The sequence below is a fragment of the Megascapheus bottae genome, chromosome 26 (assembly GCF_031878675.1).
Source record: "Megascapheus bottae isolate mThoBot1 chromosome 26, mThoBot2.hap1, whole genome shotgun sequence".
NCBI classification, from domain to species: Eukaryota; Metazoa; Chordata; class Mammalia; order Rodentia; family Geomyidae; genus Megascapheus; species Megascapheus bottae.
Genome location: NC_143534.1, coordinates 12,709,212 through 12,733,383, shown reverse-complemented (window position 1 = coordinate 12,733,383; position 24,172 = coordinate 12,709,212). Strand labels below are relative to the sequence as shown.

The window sequence follows — 24,172 nt, the reverse complement described above, 5'->3', positions numbered from 1 at the left end:
TATGATAGAGTTCGATTTATGTTAGGCACAGTAAGAGATTAACAATAATAATTAACAGTGAAGTAGATGCTTTTTTCCTCCAGAAAGAGTCAAGGTAAAATACATGTTTGCATGTTGATTGACTTGAACCAACTGAAACTATGGCAGTTGTTGCCAAGGCTGAGGGAATTTCTATAGAGCACCTTCCGTTTTTCTATGCGTATTATTACCTTAGTGTTACTAGGAGATGTCAAAATTCACAACTGAGTGTTTTGCATTGGTGAGCGGGTCACTGAGTAGATTTAACATGCTTTGCCATTGTAACTTTCCACTTCTCATTCCAGGATTAGTGAGATTTGAATGAGGTAAAAATGTCATCTTGTGCCAGGCACCCGTGGCTCAAGCCCATTAGCCCAGGTAATCAGGAGGCTGAAATCAAAGGATTCAGAGGCTGAAATCAAAGGATTGTCGTTTAGATACAGCCCTTTCAGAAAAGTCTGTGAAACTCCAAGTAATTACCAAAAAGCATTAGAAGTTGGAGCAGTGAATCAACTGGTAGAGTGCCAAGGATCGCACTCAGGCCCTAAGTTCAAAGCCACACACACACACACACACACACACACACACACACACACACACCATATATCATCTCCTGAAGGACTTATCTTCTTTTTGAACGTCAACACATCAAAATCATCTTTTGTGTGACCTGTTATAGGCTCTGATTTGGGTTTCGTAGGTCACATTCTTGTCTTCCTTCTGTTCTTACCCACTGCAGAACAAAACTCACTTCCTGTTGTGATGCTGTCCAAAACTTCGTGGTTTCTCAGAACAATTCCCCAGTGGGCACCAACATGACTTACGAGGTGGAGAGCAAAAAGCAAATCCCAATCAGAGAGAACATTTTTCATATGTTTCCAGTGGTGAGTAATGATTGGTGGTAGGTGAATTTTTTCTCACTTTAAGTTATAACTGGTAATAATGAATGAATACTTCAGAAACTACCATACTTTGTTACGTTGTGTAGAATAAATATAGTGAGTCATTTAAAACTGGAAATTCCTTGTTTATGTCATGCTGGGAATTGAACCTGGGACCTTGCCCATGCCAGGCTAGCACTCTACAACTGAGCTATGTCCACAGCCCCTAGAAAGGCAATTTTGAATGCTCTATAAGTCTACAAAGAAGTCCCTTATGTCTTAAAGGATAAACTTCCAGTCCTGGACTCATTGACTTATCTTTGAATGACATGATGCATTTAGACTTTCTGCATCAAAACTACTGGGACTTATGAAGATGACCATTGTTCTTTAGTTTTGGTTTTTGATTTTTGATTGTATTAGGGTTTGAACTCAGGGCCTTGTGTTTGTTAAGCAGGTACTCTACCATATGAACCACACCCTCAGGCCTCTTCCCATTTTTTAAAAATTTTTGCTGTCATTATTTTTTCCCTACCCTGCTCAAGTCTCCATTTATACTTCTCACATGGGTCACCACATCAAGGTCTTGGCCAAGACCTTGCCTTTTTGCCTTATCTGGCTTCAAATTGCAGCCTTTCCAAATTCAGCCTCCTGAGTAGCTGGGATGAGAGGTGTGAGCCACTGTGCCTGTCATGGACTAAGTTCAGGGTGTAGTAACCTCGTTTCAACCTTGTGGTCCACTCATTCAACTCTGCCATTCTTTCCACACTACCCCTTTACGCCAGCTCACAATGACTTTTGATTAGACAATGGAAAGCAACTCCTCTCCAAAAACTTTGCCAAGTTCCTTGGAAAGGAAGGCAGAAACGTTGCATTTCAGCCACAGCAAGCAATGAGCAGCCAGTGGAGCTGTGTGCATTTGCATTTTCTTCAGAGGGTTATTTTAGGGAATATTGAAGTTGGTGATTTATTTCCACTCCTACTGAACATGAGAAGCTAACACGCAGGGATGTTTCCTCCCCATTGACCAAGAAACCAGAAAAAAATTCATTATTTTCACTGCTTAATTTGAGACACATTTCTCTCAGTAATCTTTCCTGTTGTGCCATAAAGAGCATATTTGCATTTTTGCATTCTACCCAATCTATAAAATGCAGACTTTATTGTGGTACCATTGAGTAAACACTATCTGAAGCTATCCTGATCTATAAAGTCACTGATAAATGGAAGCCTGGGATATCTGGGAACCATTTGCTTTGCCAGACGAGGAGAAGAGAAGGTACACAATTAAATGAGCATTTCAGTCCACTGATGAGAAGGAAATTGCGTTGTGCAGTGGTGAAGCATAGGTTCTCTAAAGCCTACTGCTAGATTTACATCCTAGCTCTGCCTCGTAGGAGCTGCTGCTTTGATTTGTGCCTCTGTGTTCCCATCTGTAAGATTTCTCCTAAAGCAATTGTGTGGATTAAATGTGATACTAAGTCGTGCACTTAGAACAGTACTGCTCACACAGGAAGTATCACATAAATAAGAGGGTACTATAAATGTAGACGACAAAAGAGACATGCTGGAGCCAAATACTCTTTGCTTGTTGGGTATCTCCTAGAAATGGCAAGACAGCTCAAGGGACTGCTGGCTCTTGGGCTGCTCAAAATCACATCGTCCTTCCATGGGTTGTTGGCATTTGGTATTAATCAGATGCCATTGGGAGAGGAGGGTGCCCTGGCTTTGCAGGCTTCGCAGTTTTTTAAAATTTGATGTGATGTAAATTTAAAGATGATATTCAGACGGGTTATGGTTACCTAAGACAGGTAATGAGGATATTTCTCTTTCTTTTTTGCCAGTCCTGGGGGTTGAGGTTAGGGCCTTGGCACTGTCCTTGGACACTTTTTGCTCAAGTCTAGTGCTCTGCCACTTGAACAACAACACCACTTTTGGCTTTTTCTGTGTATGTGATATGGAGGAATCAAACCCAAGGCTTTGTGCATGCTAGGCAAGCACTCTTCCACTAGGCCACACTCCCAGACCCCATTTCTTTTTTTTTGACAGTGTCATCCCTCCCCTTACTTTCACCCAGTTTTTCTCATCTGTCCCCACCTACAAGTTGTATAGTTCATTTTTAAATATAGTGTCCAGTGAATACAACTGCTGTATTGGTGGATTAAAAACCAATAACATGAGCAGTCCATATTACCACCAGCTCACAGTTCCTGAAGGTAGGTTGACTTTGTAATCTTGGATAAATCAACTCCCATGCACCACTGAATTGGTACCAGGGGCGGGCCAAATAGTTGAAAACGTGACTGTATGCATTGCATTATGCTAAATATGGAGTGAAAGATGAATTGAAAGTCCAAGAATCACTCTCTGTGTCCCTGAGGACTTCTATTCTACTTTCAGAGACCAAAATAAGTAACTCAGAATCTGGCTGCCCTGAGCCAGTCTCAAGGACACATTTCTATAGGGAATGGGATTAGGAAAGGAATTAGACACTGTTGAATGGAAACATTCCATTTCTGAACGTGGAGGACTTGAGGAAAGTAGGCAGCCTTTTAAGTGAGAAAAGTGGGTCTCAGAAGGAAATAAAAAATATTCAGACGTCAAAAATTAATTTGAAATATGTTATCCCAGAGTAGGTAGCTTTTTCTGAAGCAGCATGGCTGGACTTTTGCAAAGATGGAAAGTGTAAATCTAATGCTACTACTGAGCCTGAAGGCCTATTTCAAAAGTATGGAATACTTGCTGAATTGCAAATTAATTCTATGCCATAGATTAAGATTTAATGCTACTTTCTAATTACCCTGGCTTCTCTTTTTCTCTCCCTCTCCCTCCCCTTCTTCCTTCCATCCTTTCATCTCTCTCCCTGTTTTCCTCCCTCCTCCTTCTTCTCCCACTGTCTCCTTCTTTATCTCTCCCATCTCTTATCAGTGCTAAAAAATGTCCTATTTGTTGGAACTGCACAAAATGAGATTTTGCCATTCTCCTTTTATTACTTAGTTATGAAATATAAGACCCACTACATTTTGCACACAAATATGGTTTGCAATCTTACATTTTGTTGTGTATTATATGACATCCATTTCTCTCAAGAGAAATGAAACAGCTTTACACAATGATGTGTTGTAATAAGTCATAGTAGGCTGATCAGCATGCTGTGTGGTGCGTGTGTGTGTGTGTGTGTGTGTGTGTGTGTGTGTGTGTGAGATATTTTTTAAGTGCTTCTTCTGCTTGTCCATCTTTGTCTTCTCCTTGGCATTGCTAGAAAGTGACACTTCTGTCTTTAAGCAGCTGGTGTTTGTGTCTCCTAAGCCAGCATCATTTCATGTCTGTTTCTTCTTTCTCCTGCCAGTCACAGCCCTTTGTGGAATACCCCTACAATCACTGTGCCGTGGTTGGAAATGGGGGGATTCTGAACAAGTCTCTCTGTGGAGCTGAAATAGACAAATCTGACTTCGTTTTTAGGTAAGATTTGTCAGAGCATGGGTTTTATGGTTTTTTTCCAAACCAAAGATGCATTAGGTATTTAAAGGGGGTAATGTAAACATTCTCTGTGCCGGTCTTGAGTTTTGACTTGTGTGGATAAAGTTCACCCATTACTGAGGTGACTCTGAAGAGGCTCATGAACTCTTCTGGATGTTTGTACCCAAAGATAAAAATAATCTGAATTTAATCCACTTGCAGGGACCTGGGTAAAATCATACTGGAAGAAGGTCTGAGACAAGAACTTGTCAGATTATTCAGTGTATGAATGAGGGCTATAGCTCCCTTGGAAGGATTCCAGGAAGGAAGATAATGCTTGACCTTGGACATGTTTGACTTTGAAGACTTTTTTTTTAAATCAGAGCATTTCAAGGAAGTTTTATCATCCATTAATAATAGGGAAAATACTATGTGCAACATCTTGCTGAGTGCTGGTGGCTCCTCCCTGTAATCCTAGCTATTCCAGAGGCTGAGATACAAAGGATCATAGTTCAGAGCGAGTCTGAAGAGCAAACTTTGCCAGTTTCTGCCTCCAATTGGCCAGCAAAAAGCTGAGCTGGAGCCATAGTCAAGTGGTAGAGTGCCATCTGTGTGTAAGCAAGCTGAGTAAGCACATGACTCTGAAATCAAGCTCAGGACTAGTAAAGAAAAGAAAGAAAAGAAAAACAAGTGCAGCCTCTTTGTTTTGATTTTCCAATTTGTTTTTAAATGGCAAAGATTCTAAATTCTGGTTCTTTAAAATGGTTTTTCTTTCCCTCTTTTTTTTTTTTTTGCCAGTCCTGGGCTTGAGCTCAGGGCCTGAGCACTGTCCTTGGACTTTCTCAAGGCTAGAGCTCTACCACTTGAGCCTCAGCACCACTTCCGGCTTTTTTCTATGTATGTGGTACCAAGGAATCGAACCCGGGTCTTCGTGCATGCTAGGCAAGCACTTTAACCACTAGGCCAAACTCCTGGCCCTAAAATGGTTTTTCTTTTGTGTTGGTCATAAGGCTTGAAACTCTGGGCTTGGGTGCTGGCCCTGAGCTCTTCACCTTAAGGTTAGTGCTGTACCACTTTGAGCCACAGCACCACTTCCGGTTTTCTAGTGGTTAATTGGAGATAATAGTCTCATGGACTTTTCATGTCCTGGGTGGCATTGCGATCCTCAGATCTTGGCCTCTTGATTAGCTAGAATTGCAGGTGTGAACCATGGGCTCCCAGATCCTTTAAAATATTTTTATCTGAACACTAGCTAGTTGACGTCTGTGTGTCCCCATGCTAATAAGCCAGACTATAAAGCATCTCCACCTTGAGAATATGACAGAGGTGATTCATCCTTCTGAGAATGGGTTTCAGTCGAAGTGCACCTATTTAAAGGGTATGTAGTAATTTGCCTCTGTTTTAAATTCATTGATTTCATTTATTAGAGACCTTTAGATCCCTAATGATTTATTACTAGTCTTTCTACAAATTGAACACAACAGTCACAATGACAGTGTTCAATAACTCACTTCCCCCACACTTCAATCTCATATTTAAGTCTCATATTTATTTAAATCCGTCTGACAGTGCATTTGCTGATTGTGCTGCTGAAGCTGACATACCACTAGTCAGGATCTGAATAGCTGAATATCTGACCATTTTGTTGAAGCTTGCAATGTGTGGGTGTGCCAGCTTGGGGATTGAACTCAGGGCCTATGTGCTATCCTTGAGCTTTTGTGCCCATTAGCTCTCTACCACTTGACCCTCAGCTCCACTTTTGGCTCTTTGGGTAGCTAATTGGAGAGATAAGAGTCTCATGAACTTTCCTGCCTGGCTTGGCTTTGAACTTCTCTCCTCCGATCACAGCTCCCGATTAGCTCAGATTAGAGGCACAAGCCGCAAGCTTCTGGCTTACAGTGAACTTTTTAGACTTAAAATTCCTCAAACAATGTGCTGAGCGTGAAGCTTAAAATTCATTTTACTGTACTTTATACCAAGTATCAGGGATACATATTTAAATTTCAAACCCAAACAATGTTTCAATAACCATTTGATTTATAGCTCTAAAATAAATGCCTGTGTTTCCAGGTTCTTCTTTTGCTGAAATAAGAAATTTTCCAGCATATAGAGTTCTCTATGAAGTTGGCTCTATCAAACCAAAAGGCAAAACAAGGGTTAGATGTGGTGATGTCCTGCAAAGTTGTTTAATTTTTAAAAATATATTTTTATTATCTTCAAGTAGTTGTACAAAGGGGTTGCCATTCAACAAAGCAGTTTATGAATATAATGTATCTTGATCCATGTCAACATTCTCATTCATCCAAAGTTGTTTAATTTTTTAAGCTGGTACTTAATATTGCCTTGTATTCTGATAATTTAGAAATAATTTGGAATTACTACTGCCCTATCCCTTGAGCCACAGCGCCACTTCCAGTTTTCTGGTGGTTAATTGGAGAAGAGTTTCACGGACTTTAGTGTCCAGGGTTGGTTTTAAATCGTGATCCTCAGCTCTCAAGCCTCCTGAGTAGCTAGGATTACAGGCGGGAACCACTGCTCCTGGCTGAATTACTTGTTTTTTTAAAGATTAGTAGTTATGAAGTAACAAAAATCATTATCTATACTGGTACTGTATCGATACTATTTAATGTATACATTTTATATGATATATTACATTCATATTCCACACATACATGTATATGTATATGATCTATGTAAATATACATATTAATATCATGCTTATGCATATGTGATGAATATACAGAGGACACACATACTTATGCAATGTGTATACCTAAACACAACATCCCAAGGTTTCCTCAAGAGGTTTTCTGTGATGCCATGTTGGAAATCTCTTGATTTTTCAAAAGAAGACAAGATTATGATTTGTCACAAGAGGACCTCTGAGAAGGTCACTGTAGCCCCTATCTATAACTAATATTTTGTGATATATCTTTTATATCAACAAAGGAAGTACACGTTTCAACTTATTCCTATTTCATGGAGCATGGAATGGAATATTTTTGTCCAGTTGTGTTAAAGATGATGTCATCTCCAAACAGCTTCCCTTACAAAATGCTCCCAGTTCTGAGTTGAAAATATATTTAGGGAATTATAGCCATTGCGCTCTTTTTTGTGTAATTGGAATATACCCAAATTCAAATGCTTAAATTACTTCCTATGGAAAAACAAATTAGTTCTAAAAGGACAAAGATAAGAGAATGAAAACATCACTATAAAAAATTAGCATTTTACTTATTAATACTTTAACTTGCAACAAAGCTTTCCTTATGGGAACTGGAAGATTTTGATACAACTTCGCAGTTTTTGCATCTGGCAGATGTGATTCAATTCTTGCAATGCCTTGATTTTTTTTTCATATTTAAATACCACTGTTTGAATAGAATCAATATGAATCAATACAGCCAACATAAATAAAAATCTAAATAAAAAGACTGAAAACTCTTCTAAAACTAGGCAAGGTATAATTGTTTATTTCTGTTTTTGATACTAAGAAAAATCACTTATAATTCCCATTTTTGATTTTGGTATTTGAAGGTACTTATCAAGTTTGTACACTTTAGATAATGTTGAAATATGAGTTAGGGATTCAGAACTTGTCAAGTAGTTTTAAGTGAAGTTATTTGGATTCCAGGATGCCTTGACATTTGATGTGTGCATGCACAAGTGTGTGTGTGTGTGTGTGTGTGTGTGTGTGTGTGTGTGTGTGTGTGTGTGTGTGTGTGCATGTATGTGTGTGCAGTCCTGTAGGACCATTTGTTCTTTATAAGTATTTCAATACTTTCCCTGCCATATTTCAGGTGTAACCTGCCTCCAACCACAGGAAATATTAGCAAAGATGTGGGCAGCAAAACCAATCTTGTGACTGTAAACCCCAGTATTATTACATTGAAGTAAGTCCTCTGAGTTTCATCACTAGAGAACCTCTTTTCCATTGTTTAATTTTTTTTCTTCTGTAAGTGCTCAGTTTTTGTTTCTGAGGCAGACTTGCAAAACAGCTGGGATGGCTTTATGGGAAAATACAAAAGAACACTTGCATACTGTGACGTGCTACCAGGATTATGGTTCATCAGAGACAATTCAGCTGAACTTAGTGTCATAAGCTTGAGCTGTCTAAACGAGAATATATTTACCTCTCTGTCTTTAGTGATAGTGGAGTTAGTTTCATTTTCTTTCAGAGTTTTAACATTTCTCTTTTATTTTGTTAGTACTTTCTTGAAGGGGGAAAAAAAAACAAAAACAAAAGTCTAGACAGTTCAGTGTAAGCTCCAGCACAACCTGGCAAAATACAGTCCTTAAGTTGGATAATTTCCATGTCGATTTCTACAGTGTACTTTCTTCAGAATGTTAGTTGATTCATTCAAAAAAATCCTGCACATAGTTTTATTTTCATTAATAATAAGAATAATAAAGCCAGGCCTGGTAACTCATGCTTGTAATCCTTGGTACTTGGGAAGCAGAGACTAGGAATTCACAGTTGGAGCCAGATCAGGCCAAAAAGAAAGAAAGAAAGAAAATGCATGAGATTCTCTAAATAAATAAACAGCTCTGGGCAGTGGTTTCTACCTGTCACCCCAGCTGTGCTGGACATGTAAGAAGAAGACTCTTAGTCCAGGCCAGCCTGAGTGAGAAGTGAAAACCTATAATAAAGAATAGCAAAAGCTGAAAGAGTTGAAAGTGTGGCTGCCTGGACTGGCTTAAAACCATGATCTTCAGATCTCAGCCTTCTGCATAGCTAGGATTATATGGATGAGCCACCAACACCCAGCTGAGCACGATGTATCTTAATCGGTGCCATTTCTTCTTCCACCATTTTCTCCCATCTCTGCCACCCCCATTTTTCCTCTCAGGTTGCCTGGTATTCTGTTTTCTATATGGGACATAAATGAATCTGTTTTATTCCATTTAGTATTATCAGAGCTGTTTACTTTATCATCACATGATTGTTTTGATTATTTCTTTTCAATTTGCCAGATATGGGAACTTGAAGGAGAAGAAAGCAATGTTTTTAGAGGACATTGCTGCCTACGGAGATGCATTCCTCCTTCTGCCAGCATTTTCCTTCCGGGCCAACACTGGCACCTCTTTTAAAGTGTACTACACGCTCAAAGAGTCTAAAGCAAGACAGAAGGTTCTCTTTTTCCATCCCAAGTACCTAAAACACCTCGCTCTTTTCTGGAGAACTAAAGGGGTGACTGCATACCGCTTGTCCACCGGCTTGATGATTGCAAGTGTGGCAGTGGAACTGTGTACCAATGTGAAGCTGTATGGCTTCTGGCCCTTCTCGAAAACTCTAGAAGACACACCCGTCAGCCACCACTACTACGACAATACCTTGCCCAAACGCGGTTTCCATCAGATGCCCAAAGAATACAACCAGATTCTCCAACTTCATGTGAAAGGAATCCTCAAATTACAGTTTAGCAAATGTGAGATTGCATAAGGCATCTTCACATGGGAATATGTTTTTAATGTAATACAGGAACTAGATGAGGTACAGAGATCCCAAGAGCTAGTAACAGAATGTTTACAACACAGCTCCAGAACTTGGGTTGGCCAGAGTTCTACTGACCTTTCCAAATCTCCCAAAGTCCTTCAGTCATTCCCAAGCTTCCTTTCCCTTTCCTGCAGAGGGAACCACAGTTTCTAACTCTGGCAAGTGAAATGCGATAATTTGTGAGAACTCTTGGCCTAGCATTTGATGTGAGGGGTGGGGTATGGACTTGATTAATACTCCCTGTTTCTGATAGCCCTCATCAGACTGATGGGCAGGGTAGATTATCCTGGAAACCTTTTGTGAAATGAACGGTGGAATCACCAGTGTTTGCTGGGCTTCTTTCTCTCACAGCCTTCCCCCACAAAAAAAAAAACAAGTACATACCAGAAACTGATGTAGTTAAGCACGAAATCCTTAATCATTTAGGGATGAAATTCTCTTCCTATGTCACAATATTTGTTTCTGATTAACTACAGTGTATTAGTTAGGTTTCAGCCATTTCTTTCCAGCTTTCTAGCCATAATTGCAATCACTCTATCTTTTCTTAACTCTCTATTAACTTCCTGTTCAGGTTTGTGACATTTTTTTAATCTCCCACTCACAGGATCTACTTTAAGCGCATGAAGATTTGCAAGAGTTAGCATTTCTTACTTGCTATCTGGCCTGTGGGTCATTCATTCAATGTAAAGCTTAAAAAAATTTGGGAGGGGACTGTGCTGGTATTCAATCTCTGGGCTTTGTTCTTGCTAGGCTAGCACTCTACTACTGATTCATGTTTTCAACCCTTTGTGGCACTGGTTATTTTAGAGGTAAGATCTTGCTTTCCTCCACCTTTTTGTTTTTGTTTGTTTCCAGGAATGTCCCTGGACCATTATCCACCAATTGTACATTTCCCATCATAGCTAAGATGACAGGTATGTCCCACCACACTGAGTTATCAGTTGAGATGGGATCTCATGTGTATATTCATATTGGCCTTGAATTTGAGCCTCCCAGTTTCAGCCTCTCAAGTACCTAGGCTTGCCCACATGAGTTACCAGCTCCTGGCTTTTTGTAAAAACAGGCTTCTTTATAGCAGGTTCTGTGAGAGAAGTATAAAGATGACTTCCTTGGACATGAGGAAACAGATGTGTATCTGGTACAAAAAGAGTCCTAATGAGGATGATTAAAAGAAAATGCCGGTGCCTGGGAGTTTAGTCTAGTGTTAGACTACCTGCTTAGCATGCACGAAGACCCGGGTTCGATTCCTCAGTACCACATACATAGAAAAAGCCAGAAATGGTGATGTGGCTCAAGTGATAGAGCTCTAGCCTTGAGAAAGCTCAAGAACAGTGCTCAGGCCCTGAGTTTCAAGCTCCAGGACTGGCAAAAAAAATAAAAAGAACGAAAGAAAGAAGGAAGGAAGGAAGGAAGGAAGAAAGAAAGAAAGAAAGAAAGAAAGAAAGAAAGAAAGAAAGAAAGAAAATGCCGGAAGATTCATCAACAGAATTATGTCAAGAAGACATTGTTTCACAATTAAATCTAGAAAATGAGTAATTTTTTTAACCAAGTAAATAAACGTGTGGGTATAGGGAACACAAAGGGGAAGGAAAACTGTTCCCTTGATTGTGATTCATCAAAATGAGAATATTTGAGGGTTGATCATGCTTTCTGCCCTAAAATCTGCCACATGAAGCGAAGGTGTTGGCTTGGGCCCAGGTTAGTAAATAGGAATAATTCTTACTTGCCCAACTCCATGAGGATGGCTTAAGGTGATATACCCCAAGACTTAATGCTTACAAGGAAAGATGTAGCTTATGTGAGAAATAGAATGCGTAACCCTGTTATTTCTCATACAAATGGATATTAAGTCTTGGCATTTGATATCACTTCCTTATGTTATGATGACTCTTGCTGACATAAATCTTCCCTGCATCTACATTGACCTACAGGAAAAAAAAATATATTGTGGATAAATTTCCTGCTTATCCTGTATCTACACATGAAAACAGATAAAATAGGAGTGGAGAAGATCTGTTTAACGTGCCAAAATAACCGAAATATAAGTTTTTAATTCTCAACTGAGCCAGATTATTTTACCAAATGTCCACATTTATGAACACTGTGCTGTACTATTACTCATTTTGATAAGGTACATTCTAACTTTGATTGGAGTAGATATTTCTGTTGTTATTGTGAGTATTTGCACTTGTTCTTCCATAGTAAATGAAGACTATTAGCTTTATAAATTGATGAAGAGTTCATAGATAAATATTTTTCCAAAAAGAAAATACCTTTTGTTACACAGAGTCTTATTTTATCATCTTTCTTTTTGTGATGAATGGATAGATTATTCTTAGTGCTTCTAATGGGTGTACTTTTTAATTAATTTGTTGGCAGTATTGTTCATGTTTCAATCATGCTACTTGCAATGGTTTATTAAAAATAGATCAGAACACTCTTGTATTTTATAGCTAATAAAATGTTCCTCTTATGGTACTTTATGGCAAGTAGGAATAACTTCTTTTTGATGATATTGGAAATACATGATTGATGAGTAAAATGAATAGAATACGCAAAACAGATCATTACATTATGATGTGAAAATTTATATTCTTTCAATAAAAAATGAGTATGGTTAGGACATATAGAACTTAAGTTGTTACTATATAACATGATATTATAACTTATAAAATGCTTTTCTCTAAAATATCAAAACAATCTCTAGTGTGACTTTGGTAGATTTAGGAAATGTTCAAAGTAACATGAGATTAAGGCATATCTTGAGATCCAGGTTCCAATAAGTTCAATGGAAAATGTTTGTGGAATTTTTATGTGAAAAAAATCCCTAGCAACTCATGCCTGTAATTCTAACTGCTCAGGAAGCTGAGATAAAAGAGTTTTGGTTTGAAGTCAGCCTAAATATGGAAGAATGTAAGACTCTTATCTCCAATTATCTACCAAAAAAAGCCAGAAGTGGATCTGGGGCTCAAGTGTAGAATGTCAGCTTTGAGCACAAAAGCTCAAGGACAGCGCCCAGGCCCTGAGTTCAAGCCCTAAGATTGGTATGTGTGCATGCGCTCACGTACATACACACACACACACACACACATTGTAGTTTTTTCCCATGCACAGTCTGAAGTTTATTCACAACTTCACATTTGTATTATTATCTAAAGGCATGTTTGAAATTTCACTATAATTGCCTAGATTCATGTGATCCAAAAGTCATTGATCAAAGCAAAAAATAAAATAAAATAAAATAAACACCACTCAGCCGGGCTGAGGATTGTAGCTCCAAATCAGCTGAGCCAGGAAAGTCTGTGAGACACTTACCTCAAGTTAACCACCAAAAAGCTGGTCTTGAGCATAAAAGCTCAGGGTCAATATCCAAGCTCTGAGTTCAAGTCCAAGCACTGGCATGAAAATAAATAAATAAAATAAAAACACAGACATTTTTAGAGTCCACAGTCCATGGTAGTGGTTGTGGATCTACAGGTCAATGAGATAGAGTTCACCATTTTACTTTTTTGCTTTGATCTTGGTGAAACATTTATCAGAACTCACCACTACTGAACAAAAAGAACTGTTTGCATATTATAATTCTCATAGCTGATAGGAAATGTTGGTAAAAAATAATAATTCATTGAATTTTGTATATGTTGTCTCTCCATGCCACTTGTACGTATCACAATGTGAGCTTTCTTTGTATCTCCAAAATTTCTCGGCTCCAGCTATTGGTCACATTCTCTAGAGGAGTTTGTATACAGTGGAGAAACAATGTGGGGGACAGTGTACCCCCTTCATGTCATAATTTCCTTCCTAGTACAGGTAGATCAGTCACTTCCACATGTTGCATTGGGATACACCCATAATGCCTTTTAATCCCAAATAAAACATGACTTAAAGAGTTTCTCAAGTATCAATATGAATTCTAACAATACAAACTAGGTAAACTGTAACAGAAAAGCCCCAGTGCTTTTCATTCTATAATGCCGGATTCTCCCAAGCTTTTCACCAAGATCAAAACCTAAGGCAAGAATATGAACTCTTCTAGACTTTGTAAGTTCGCCACCACCAAGTCTCTTGGGAATGCCCTGGCAGAATCTGTGTATAACCAGGATTGCTTAAATGTCTTCAGATGGAGTGAAATTGATCTTCTGCTCTTAAATTTAAGGACATCCAGGAGCAGGGAAAATGGAAAGTCTGAATACTGGTTCTAAATAATAATGGACCTTTTAGCTAGGATGCTAACTCATAATTATCTACTGCTAATTCCAAAGAGAAACCATGGCTTGGTAGATTTTATTTTTCTACGGTTGTTTAGCATCATTAGAAAATGTTGACAGTAATACTATTCCAAAAATAATTCCCAGCTTGATCTAAGGGTAAACAAGTATTCATTTAAGCAGGTAGTCCACCATGCTGTACAGACCCTGAAAAATAACTCCATGAGCCATTACATAGTTGTTTTACCCATTGTAGTGGTTCTGGAAGCCTCTAGTGAATTTTCCTCAGACAAAAGGCAAAAGCAATTTATAATTTTCATGAAAGAAGATTTTGGTCTTCATGTAAATTCCAGCCCAGCAAATAATGTGTGAGATCTATGCCAGAGAGTAAAGGACAAGAGTTCTGAGGATTTTCTATGTGCAGGATACTGAATTAGGCCATAAATAGGCGCGCTTTTTTTGCAGATTTTTTCATTGCTTACAGAAAATTTGCTAGTTAAATTCTATAGTCTATCATAAAGTTCTTTAAGTCATTTCATGAATTTCAGGAAGCTTCAGCAAAATGGAATTTGTGTGTGTGTGTGTGTGTGTGTGTGTGTGTGTGTGTGTGTGTAAGAGATTTCCCCCTACAGGGTCGGGTATTTGACCTAGTGGTAAAGTGCTTGTCTAGCATGCATAAAGGCCCGGTTTGATTCCTTGGTAACACATACATAGAAAAGCCAGAAGTGGTCCTGTGGATCAAATGTAGAGCTCCAGCCTTGAGGTAAGACCAAGGACAGTGCTTGAGTTCAAGCCTGGGACTGGCAGAGAGAGAGAGAGAGAGAGAGAGAGAGAGAGAGAGAGAGAGAGAGCGAGAGAGGAGATTCCCCCTAGCATCTTAAGTAGCTATTGCAAAAACTGTGGTTTGGATGTGATATATAAAGTAGTTATGACATTCAAAATATTTTATTTATGTAACATGACATAGAAATACATTATTATGCTGCTAAACAGTAAAAGAATTTACTTGATATATCTGAAGTGCTTGAAGAATAACAAATTTAATAAGACTTTATATTAGGTCCAAGAGCATTTTTATATGGAAAATAACATCTGTTATTTTTTTTAAAGTGTTAACATAAATGCTCCACTGACATGGGAACTCGACAAAGTTTTTATCAGATGGTATTGTATCTTGACTTATCACACAGGAAAAATAAATAGCTACATTGCACCAAAACCTAGACTCTAGATACATTAGAGGTAGATGGGGAAAAGTAAAAAGAAGAAAATTAGAATTATGGCTGATATATAGCTTAGGAATAGCACTGCTAAAGCATGACCCCAAACAATTTTTAAATAACAAACTAAGCAGTGATGATGACCTTGATTGTGTAAAATGAAACATTTCTGGCCAGTAAGTGACACCTTAAAACTCATAATCTGGTAACAGAATGGAATAGCTTTTAGAATGCATAAAATTGGATGACCTCAACAGACATTTCAGGGGACTGCAAATCAAGTAAAAGGAAACTCAATATAAAAAAAAAAAGAGCAAAAATAAGAGTGGGGTTTATATAGGTAAAGGATGAATAATTTCTAACTATGAAATAGTGTTCATGTTGACTGAGAAATGAAAATAAAAGAAGTACTATTATATCCACTGTATTGGCAAAAATGGGGAACATCCTCCATTTAATGTGCTGGTAGAAATGTAAATAGATCCAAACCTACTAGAAAGCAATCTGGAATTTCTGAGTAAATTAATCATGTAACCTAAGGTCTGGAACTCTTATTTTTTGGTTATATGCTACAGAGAACTTCCTGTGTAGTACCACAAGGAGACAAAACATTTATTTCATTGTTACATGTGGTATGAGACAACTAAACATCCAGAAACCTGATGACTTAAGATCCAGGGATATACAATGTAGAAAACAACATAACAGAAGCAACTTACACGACATGCAGAGAGCAAGAGTAGATTTTAAAATTTATCATAGAGGGAAATATAAAAGTTATAGCACAATATCACTTGATTACATTAAAGCATATCCATGAATTCATACATATCCAAGGACATATATCAACTACAAGAAGGGCACCCATCCAGGGAGATTAATGACAATGAGTTTAGGGATAATGCAAGATGTCTGTCACCCTATTTAATGCAGTAAGTCATTTACATATATATGTATGTATATATATATATATTCTTATGTTTACGTAAAGTAATCTTACTGCCACATAAATAAACATAGAACAGAGAGATTCAAAAGTGTAAGCTAGGGGCCGGGAGTTTGGCCTAGTGGTTAAAGTGCTTGCCTAGCATGCATGAAGACCCGGGTTCGATTCCTCGGTACCACATACATAGAAAAAAGCCGGAAGTGGTGCTGAGGCTCAAGTGGTAGAGCTCTAGCCTTGAGAAAGTCCAAGGACAGTGCTCAGGCCCTGAGCTCAAGCCCAAGACTGGCAAAAAAAAAAAAAAAAAGTGTAAGCTACTTAGGTGTGTTTGCATTCCCACTCACAGATTTGATTGTAAAGCCAATGTTTTTCCAGTGAGCAATTATAAAGCATAAAGGAAAAATTGACATTATTAGATCTGATATATAATTAAGTATACATACTTAGAGTATGAACAGTTTTGACTATGCATACCGTGAAACCCTTTCCACAATCAAAATTATGTATATATCCTTTACCTACGAATGTTTCCTCAGGCCACTTTGTCGTAGACTGTTGCAATTTACTCCTTTTCCATACAACTCTAGTTCCCAGGATATTCCTGATCTATAGGCTAGATTACATTTTTACACTTTAAACTGTTTACTTCTTTTTAGAATTTTGAATACATGTAATCACATTGGATACAGGAATTTCTTGTCTTGATCCTTTGCCCAATCTAAGTTTCATTCATGTTCATTTGTCAGAAGTTTATTTCTTATTTACTGAAGAGAATTCTGTTCTATGGATCTGCCACGTTTTGTCTAAATTGGTTTATGCATTCAACTTTACATGTACCTTTTAATGGTCACCAGATTTTTGCCTATAACCAATAAAGTTATCGTGAACATTCATGTGTAAGTCTTTGTGTGAACATCTATTTCCATTTCCTCAGAGCAAAGACCTAGAATTGGAATGACTGGGACATTTACATGTTTTTTAACCACTAGACTTTTCCAGAGTAATTGAAACATTTCATAGTCTTATCAGCAATGTATTATGCTCATATTTATTCCACATCTTTGACAGAATTTGCTTTTATGGATCGTTATGGTGTTATACATTCCAATGATTATACGATTGTATAGTACTGTGATTTTAATTTTCATTTCTTATGACTCCATTTCTTGTATCTATATTTGTCTTGTATCTTTTCTGATAGTGTGTATGTTCAACTATTTTGGCTAGCTTTAATTGAATTATAAGGAATTTTTTATTCTAGATGCAATTCTATTTTGTGTGTGTGTGTGTGTGTGGTTTTTTTTTTTGCCAGTCCTGGGCTTGAGCTCAGGGTCTGAGCACTGTCCTTGGATTTTCTCAAGGCTAGAGCTCTACCACTTGAGCCTCAGCACCACTTCTGGCTTCTAGATGCAATTCTTTTATTGTATATATATTTCCAACACTTTTCTCTCAGTCTGCACATGGTCTTCTTACTTTCCTCTCTTCCTTCCTTCTTCTTTGTATCTTTCTCCTTTTTTCTTTCACTTTCTTCCTTTCTTTCCTCTTTTTCTTTTCTTTTGTTTTCTTTACACAGGATCTTACAATGTTGAATATGTGCTTATGCATACTATAGTAGCACACAAGGTGCATAATAATTCAATCTATGTTTATTCCTAACTCCTCAAAGTCATAGCAAGTTTCCAATTAATGGACAGCTCACTCTCAACTTGTCCAGTTCTGGGACTCCCCTTCTATCTTATAGCTCTGTTGTCTTCATTCAACAATGATTTCGGTGCTTCTAACTTCATGGCATTGGCCTGGCTTCATGGCCATACCAAATCTACAGATGATTGAAATGTGATCCATGTGCCTAGAAAGGAGTGAACAGCTAAAACTTTCTTAGCCATCACATACTGGATGTATTTTTACATTTTTTGCACATAGATAGAACACATTCTCTGTCCTCAAAACTCAAGACCAGAACATTTGTTTTTCTGAGATTGCTTCTGGCCAAGCTGCACTGACTATAGCATTAAAGGCTGCTGCTAGCTGCTTAGATTTAGCTGCAACTTCTATCATTCATAACTATAACTGGTAATTCCCAGCTTATTTCAGTAATTGCATAAATGGAAAAGGCTTGTAATGAAATCTCATGCAGGCTTCATTAGAGGATAGTCAACGGTCCTCATTATAACTGTAATCTAAATTCAGTAATGATGGAAATGTATTGTTTTCATCTATAAAGCACACACATGCCCAGAACACATATGTGCATGTGAATATGTACACTTACACCAAAATATGAGCCCTGTAGTGTATTAATAGTGCTACTGAGAAGGAGATTGCAGAAACTTTATACCTGAGGCTAGAAAAGTATGTTTGCATAAATTCTAATAATTATATTTTCTCCCAATGTAGTAGTTTCTTCTGTTAATGGTTTAATTTCCTTTATATTCTTTCTCAGATATTTGTTTTTATTGCAAGTGTATTTCTTTCTGTTTAATTCATAGAAAAGGTGGCATAATTATAACCATTATCATTTATTGGATATGCATCTAGCATTTAGGTATATTATTTCACTTTTATAATTACCCTCAGATATACATACTATTATCTTTTTAGTATGCATGGGTAATTTATTTTTCTATTAACAGGAAATGTCTTACACAGAAAAGAAAATTTACTAAAATGGGCTATCTCGCTAAAGATCTACCTGGCCTCATATGTGAGTTAACAAGAAGAGGACAGCCATTAGATACTAAGCCATCTACATCTTCAGTCCTTCTTCTTTCTGGAGCCAGAGTAACTTTATGTTGTAGTTGCTGCTCACAGGACTTGAACAGAGGGCCTGGGCATTTTCTCTGAGCTGTTTTTGCTCAATGTTAGCTCTCTACTACATTGAGCCATAGCTCTACTTCCAATTTTTTGGTGGTTAATTGGAGATAAGGGTCTCACAGACTCTCCTGTCCAAGGTGGACTTTGAACCTCGACCCTCAGATATCTGTCTTCCGAGTAGGTAGGATTATAGTTTTGAGCCACCAAACCCCTGGCTCACATTAACTTTTTCTTCTAGACTGGCTTCAAGTTTTATATCTTTTTGCTGTCCTGTATTTTTCTTGTACATGAAACTCATTCAGAGGCAGTCTCTGGTTCCAACCACAAGCAGATATTTTGGTGACTGGTGATTTCATGTAAATTTTAACTTCTCTGGAAAAGAAGTCTGCTGGTCTTTGTTTGGGTCAAGTATCCACTCCAGTGATAGTCACAGAATGCAAACATGGCTGCCAAATTATCACAATAACCAAGATATGAAAGCAACCTATGTGTACGATACATAGATAAGGAATACACACATACATACACACAACATGTAAACACATCCCCACAGGATGGAATATGAATGACTCGGTCTTAACAAAGACTGGTTGTGATCAGAATCTCCATAACCAGAATGAAAGATCCCACGGTAAACAATTTCCTAGTTATGACACATTGGCCTACAAGGAAACATGAAGGTTATGGATGGTTAAATGTGTGTTGTCATCAGGAAACAGATTTTATGACTCTGGGAAAACAAGATGTAATAGGGTCAATATGAGGGGAAGGAGTTTGATTTTAGTCTCACAAGGAGAGAAGTGATCCACTCTGTGGTGTTTGAAGCTATCTAAATGGAAACACTGTCACATAAAAATCAGCAGGAATTCATTGTACTTGGCTTTTTGATGTGGATGTATTATCCTGTAGAGCCCTCTAGGGACTGAGCAGGAATCTCCAAAACTCATTTCACTCAGACCCTAGCACCCGAAGGTGAATTCAAAAATGCATTCAGGCCACACAGGTTACAGCTCATCTTGCCTTCCACAGACTTTCCACCATATGTGATGTGACTTTATTCACTAGGAGGAAAGCTAATATTTGAAAGGCTATTTTCTTAAGGGATTCTTATGTTTGTAGTTGAGAGTAGCTATCATGAGACCAAAGTTCCATAATCATTACCATGTCCTAATAACATGCACTGTGGTAAAATCGGGTTTGCTTTTCCCAGAAGTAAAGGATGAGTGGAATTGCAGGAGCCAAAACCATAACTAGATACAAGCTTCCGTCCTCTGCAGCTGGAAAGAGGAGAGTCTTGAGCCCCAAGGAACCCAGTAGAAAGAACAGATACTGCTGGGGGCCACATGGAAGGGAGTTTTTTTCTCATCCATGGTTCTTCCTTACAGAATGCTATAAATCTGAAGAGTGAAACCATTACAGATCAGTATCCCGGAACTCAGTAAGGATTAAACTACACTCACCATCCCAACTTGGGCAGTTGTTTCTTCTGTTTCTGATGTGCAAGAGTTTCTTAGGGAGCTTTAGATGATTCATAGATCACTCAGCTTTGATTCTTTATCTTTTTTTGGTATTAGAGAAAAAACTAAAATTTATACCTCCTAGATATGGGAATAAATTTTTGCACATGCATGCGTGTACACACACACACACACACACACACACACACACAATGTATAGGAGTACAGGTTGGACATGGTATGACATACCCATCATCCAAACAACTCAGGAAATGAAATGTAGTCAGAAGGATCTTGAGTTCCAGGCCAGCCAGGAACTGTATAGGGGCACATTGCCTCAATTATGGATAAATGATAGAAGATAGATAGATGATACATAGATAGATAGATAGATAGATAGATAGATAGATAGATAAAGATCCCACAATTCTGTTGCTAAATAGTAAGCTTGTAAAGTCTTCAGTGCTCCTAAGCTTCATAGCTCATGACTTAATTGTAGACAACTTTAAAAAGCTATGCCTTCACGTCTCTTATCAAGTGAGTCCTCTGGGGATCCAAAGCTACTTAATAATTCATAATTTCATAAATGTGACCAGGGAAGAAAAAAAATCCATACTGTTTGTTGTTAAGTAAAAGAGTGTTCAGTGCCAAGTTTGTTCTCTCTTTTCTCAGGCTAGATGTGAGTGTTACAATGCTCTTGCCATTTTGCCAAATGGCAGTTGCAAGGCAAACTTTGTGTACATAAATGGATGCTAGGATGCACGTCTGCCATCTTCTGTGGTTGTAACTGACTGTGATCAGAACACAATAGAGCCACAGGTCGCCATTTGGCCAACATGAGTAATCATGACCTCTAACCCTTTAAATTTTTTTCCATGAAGTTTTTATGGTAGAGGCTCTAAATCAGTTTTTCCACCATAGGCATGGCATCCAATTTCTCCCAGCATGGTACCCAACCCTTCCTGCCCAGCGCAGGACCCCAAGAGGCAATCTTTTCTATAGCCATCCACATGGGAATCATCAGTCTTCCTGTCCATCTGCTTTCTTCTGTTTCCTTTCATGAGCATCAGATTTCTAGCATGTTGGAGGTTCTGCTCACCTACTCTCACCCCTCCCACCACCACGCCCATCCCTCACATTTTGTGGGGGACTATACTATACTATACTACATCTCTTGTATGTCTAAGGCTATCTAATGTCTCTGCTGAACAATCAGAACTAATAGTCAAAGCTAAAGTACCTTGGAGGTTCATAAGAGTGATCAATGTGTTGATTCATTCTTAGGAAATAAGGTAATATTTGAGTTCACCTCCCTATAAGCTAGCTATGAATAAATAAAAATCTTTGGCACATTTAAAACTGAATGTAGGGCTGAGTGCTGGTAGAGCAAGTCTAGAACCCTAGCTACTTAGGAAGCCGGAATCAGAGGGTCATGGTTCAAAGTTGGCCTGAGCAGGAAAGCCTGTGAAATTCTCATTTCCAATTAGCCACCAAAAAGGCAGAAGTTGAACTGTGGCTCAAGTGTAAGAGTGCTCATCTTGAGCAAAAAAAGCTTAGGGAAAGAGCTCGGGTGCTGTGTTCAAGCACTGAGACTGGCACAAAAAATAATAATAAATAACAACAGCAACAAACCCACATAAGCCAATTGAATGTCTCGTAACCCTACTTGAGAAGTAGAGGTAGGAGAATCATGGTCCCAGGCCTACCTGGATTAAAAACAAACAAACAAAACAACAGAAAAAAACTTAAGACCCTATCTGTAAAACAATCTGAAGACAAAAGGACTGGGACTTGCCTTCTGCAGTGCAATACCAGTAAGTACAAGGCCCTCAGTTCAAAACTCAGTACTGAAAAGAAGGGGGAAAAAAGCAGTATAAAATCGTTTATGATCTTGAATGCTATTTCCATCCTTTAAGATGGTCATAGTGAAGCTACATTTAGTTCAGCACCAATTGTAGTAAGATTCATGAGTGGGATTTCATGAATCCCTTTCTGTCAGAGACTTTGCACTCTGCTCCTCTCATCCTCCTCTGGTGCATGGATGAGGGATCTACAAGTCTATGCAATTGTATTAATCACTAAAGGCCATCCCAGGACAAGTGAGAGAAAAATGTTCCACTCATGGTCTCAGTCTTCAACTCCTCCACTACCAGGCTGGGATTCCTCTTTGAGATGACAAACCATTCGTACTTAGCACCTCATTTCTACATTTATTTTCCTCAAATAGTCAAAAATGTTCTATGTGGCTGAAGCTCAGAAGTAGAGAGTTTGCTTGGCATGAGCAAAGCTCTGTGTTCAGTCCCCCGGCATAGCAAGGAAAAGCAAAACAACAGATTTCAGTAGCTTTCCATCCTTTAGGAAGAGCCAAAAGATACTAGAGTCTCAGTGTGTTCTCTAGCCCCCCAAAAGGGTCAGAAGGTAAAAGCTTCTATGTTCTTTAGTTTGTTGGTGCCAGGTCCAGGAACTAAACTCAGGGCCTACCTACATACTATCTCTCAGCGTTTTACTCAAGGGTAATGCTCTACCACTTGAGCCACAGCTCCACTCTGTCTTGGTGGTGGTAAATTGGAGGTAAGAGTCACATAGACTTTCCTCCCTGAGCTGGCTTTGAACCATGAACCACGTATCTCAGCCTCTGGAATAGCTAGGATTGAAGGTGTGAGCCACTGGTGTGTGGATGATTTTATGTGTTAATAAGACCCAGAAACATTATGCCCTATCCTGTACCCCAAAGGTGGGGTGTTTATCATGCTTATGAAATGAAGCTGAAAATTCCAAAAGCAAAAACTAGTTATGAAAGGGACTTACTGAAAAAACCCATCCCCTATAGGCATCTCCCATCTTCATGACAAAGGAGGACTTGACCCAAGGTGGGGGCTGTAAAATCCCTGATAACAGCTCAGATTACAAGAGCAGTTAAACCAGGTGGAGTTACCAGCATTCCTCCCCCACCCTACCCCCTTGGCCTGCCAGGAAACTCCCTCCCTTTCCTTTGTCGGTCAGAAGCCCACGGAGATGATAGGTCCATTCAAACAGCAAAGGTGTCAGTGGTTGCCCCAGCCATCACTCAACTATGTTGAATTCCATTGGCCACTTGTGTATGGCCAGCCCAGCCACATGGCTGGTGGCCTATTAAAGTACCCTGTACCATTAGGCGGGTAGCTCTCTCACTCACATCTTAGAGACGGCCGTGACCGGTCAGTATGATTTTCGATGCTAGGAGCAGAATAAAATTCTGTGTAACTTCCGCTTTAGTGTCAGACTTGTTCCTTTGATCACGGACCCTAATATTGGGGGACTGGACCCTAACATTTACTCACATTCACTTACTTCAATATTTCCCAAACTCATTTAGTTAAAGAGGTTTTGATTTAGCCACATTAACACGTATCTTAGAAAATTAGACATTGAAAAAAAATCCTGTGAGAAAAACTAAAATTTATTGCATGCCTCATGTGTGCATATGCACGTATTCATTTTTACGACTTAGACGACTGATACTCAAAAATTTAAGGAGTTAAAAAGGTCATCTTGACATGCCATCACCTGATACCATTCAGCTTTGGAGACATCTTTTGATATCCTTTAAAGCAAGCATAAATATCATATACCTTTAGTATGAGTTTCTCTCCTTTTCCTTTTTCCTTTTTTTTTTTTTTCCTTTTCTCTCTTTGC

At 38.5% G+C, this 24,172-nt stretch overlaps 1 protein-coding gene across 1 annotated transcript in view; it reads left to right on the top strand.

Moving 5' to 3' along the window:
- The window catches only part of St8sia6 (ST8 alpha-N-acetyl-neuraminide alpha-2,8-sialyltransferase 6), a 44,396-nt gene extending 34,038 nt beyond the window's left edge, over positions 1-10,358 (top strand). Inside the window, exons 3-6 of the mRNA XM_090319178.1 lie at positions 758-902; positions 4,249-4,361; positions 8,159-8,251; positions 9,333-10,358. Coding sequence (XP_090175304.1) covers positions 758-902; positions 4,249-4,361; positions 8,159-8,251; positions 9,333-9,801 — 820 coding nt within the window. The 3' untranslated portion in view covers positions 9,802-10,358. The remainder of the gene's footprint in view (positions 1-757; positions 903-4,248; positions 4,362-8,158; positions 8,252-9,332) is intronic.
- The last annotated feature ends 13,814 nt before the right edge of the window (positions 10,359-24,172 follow it).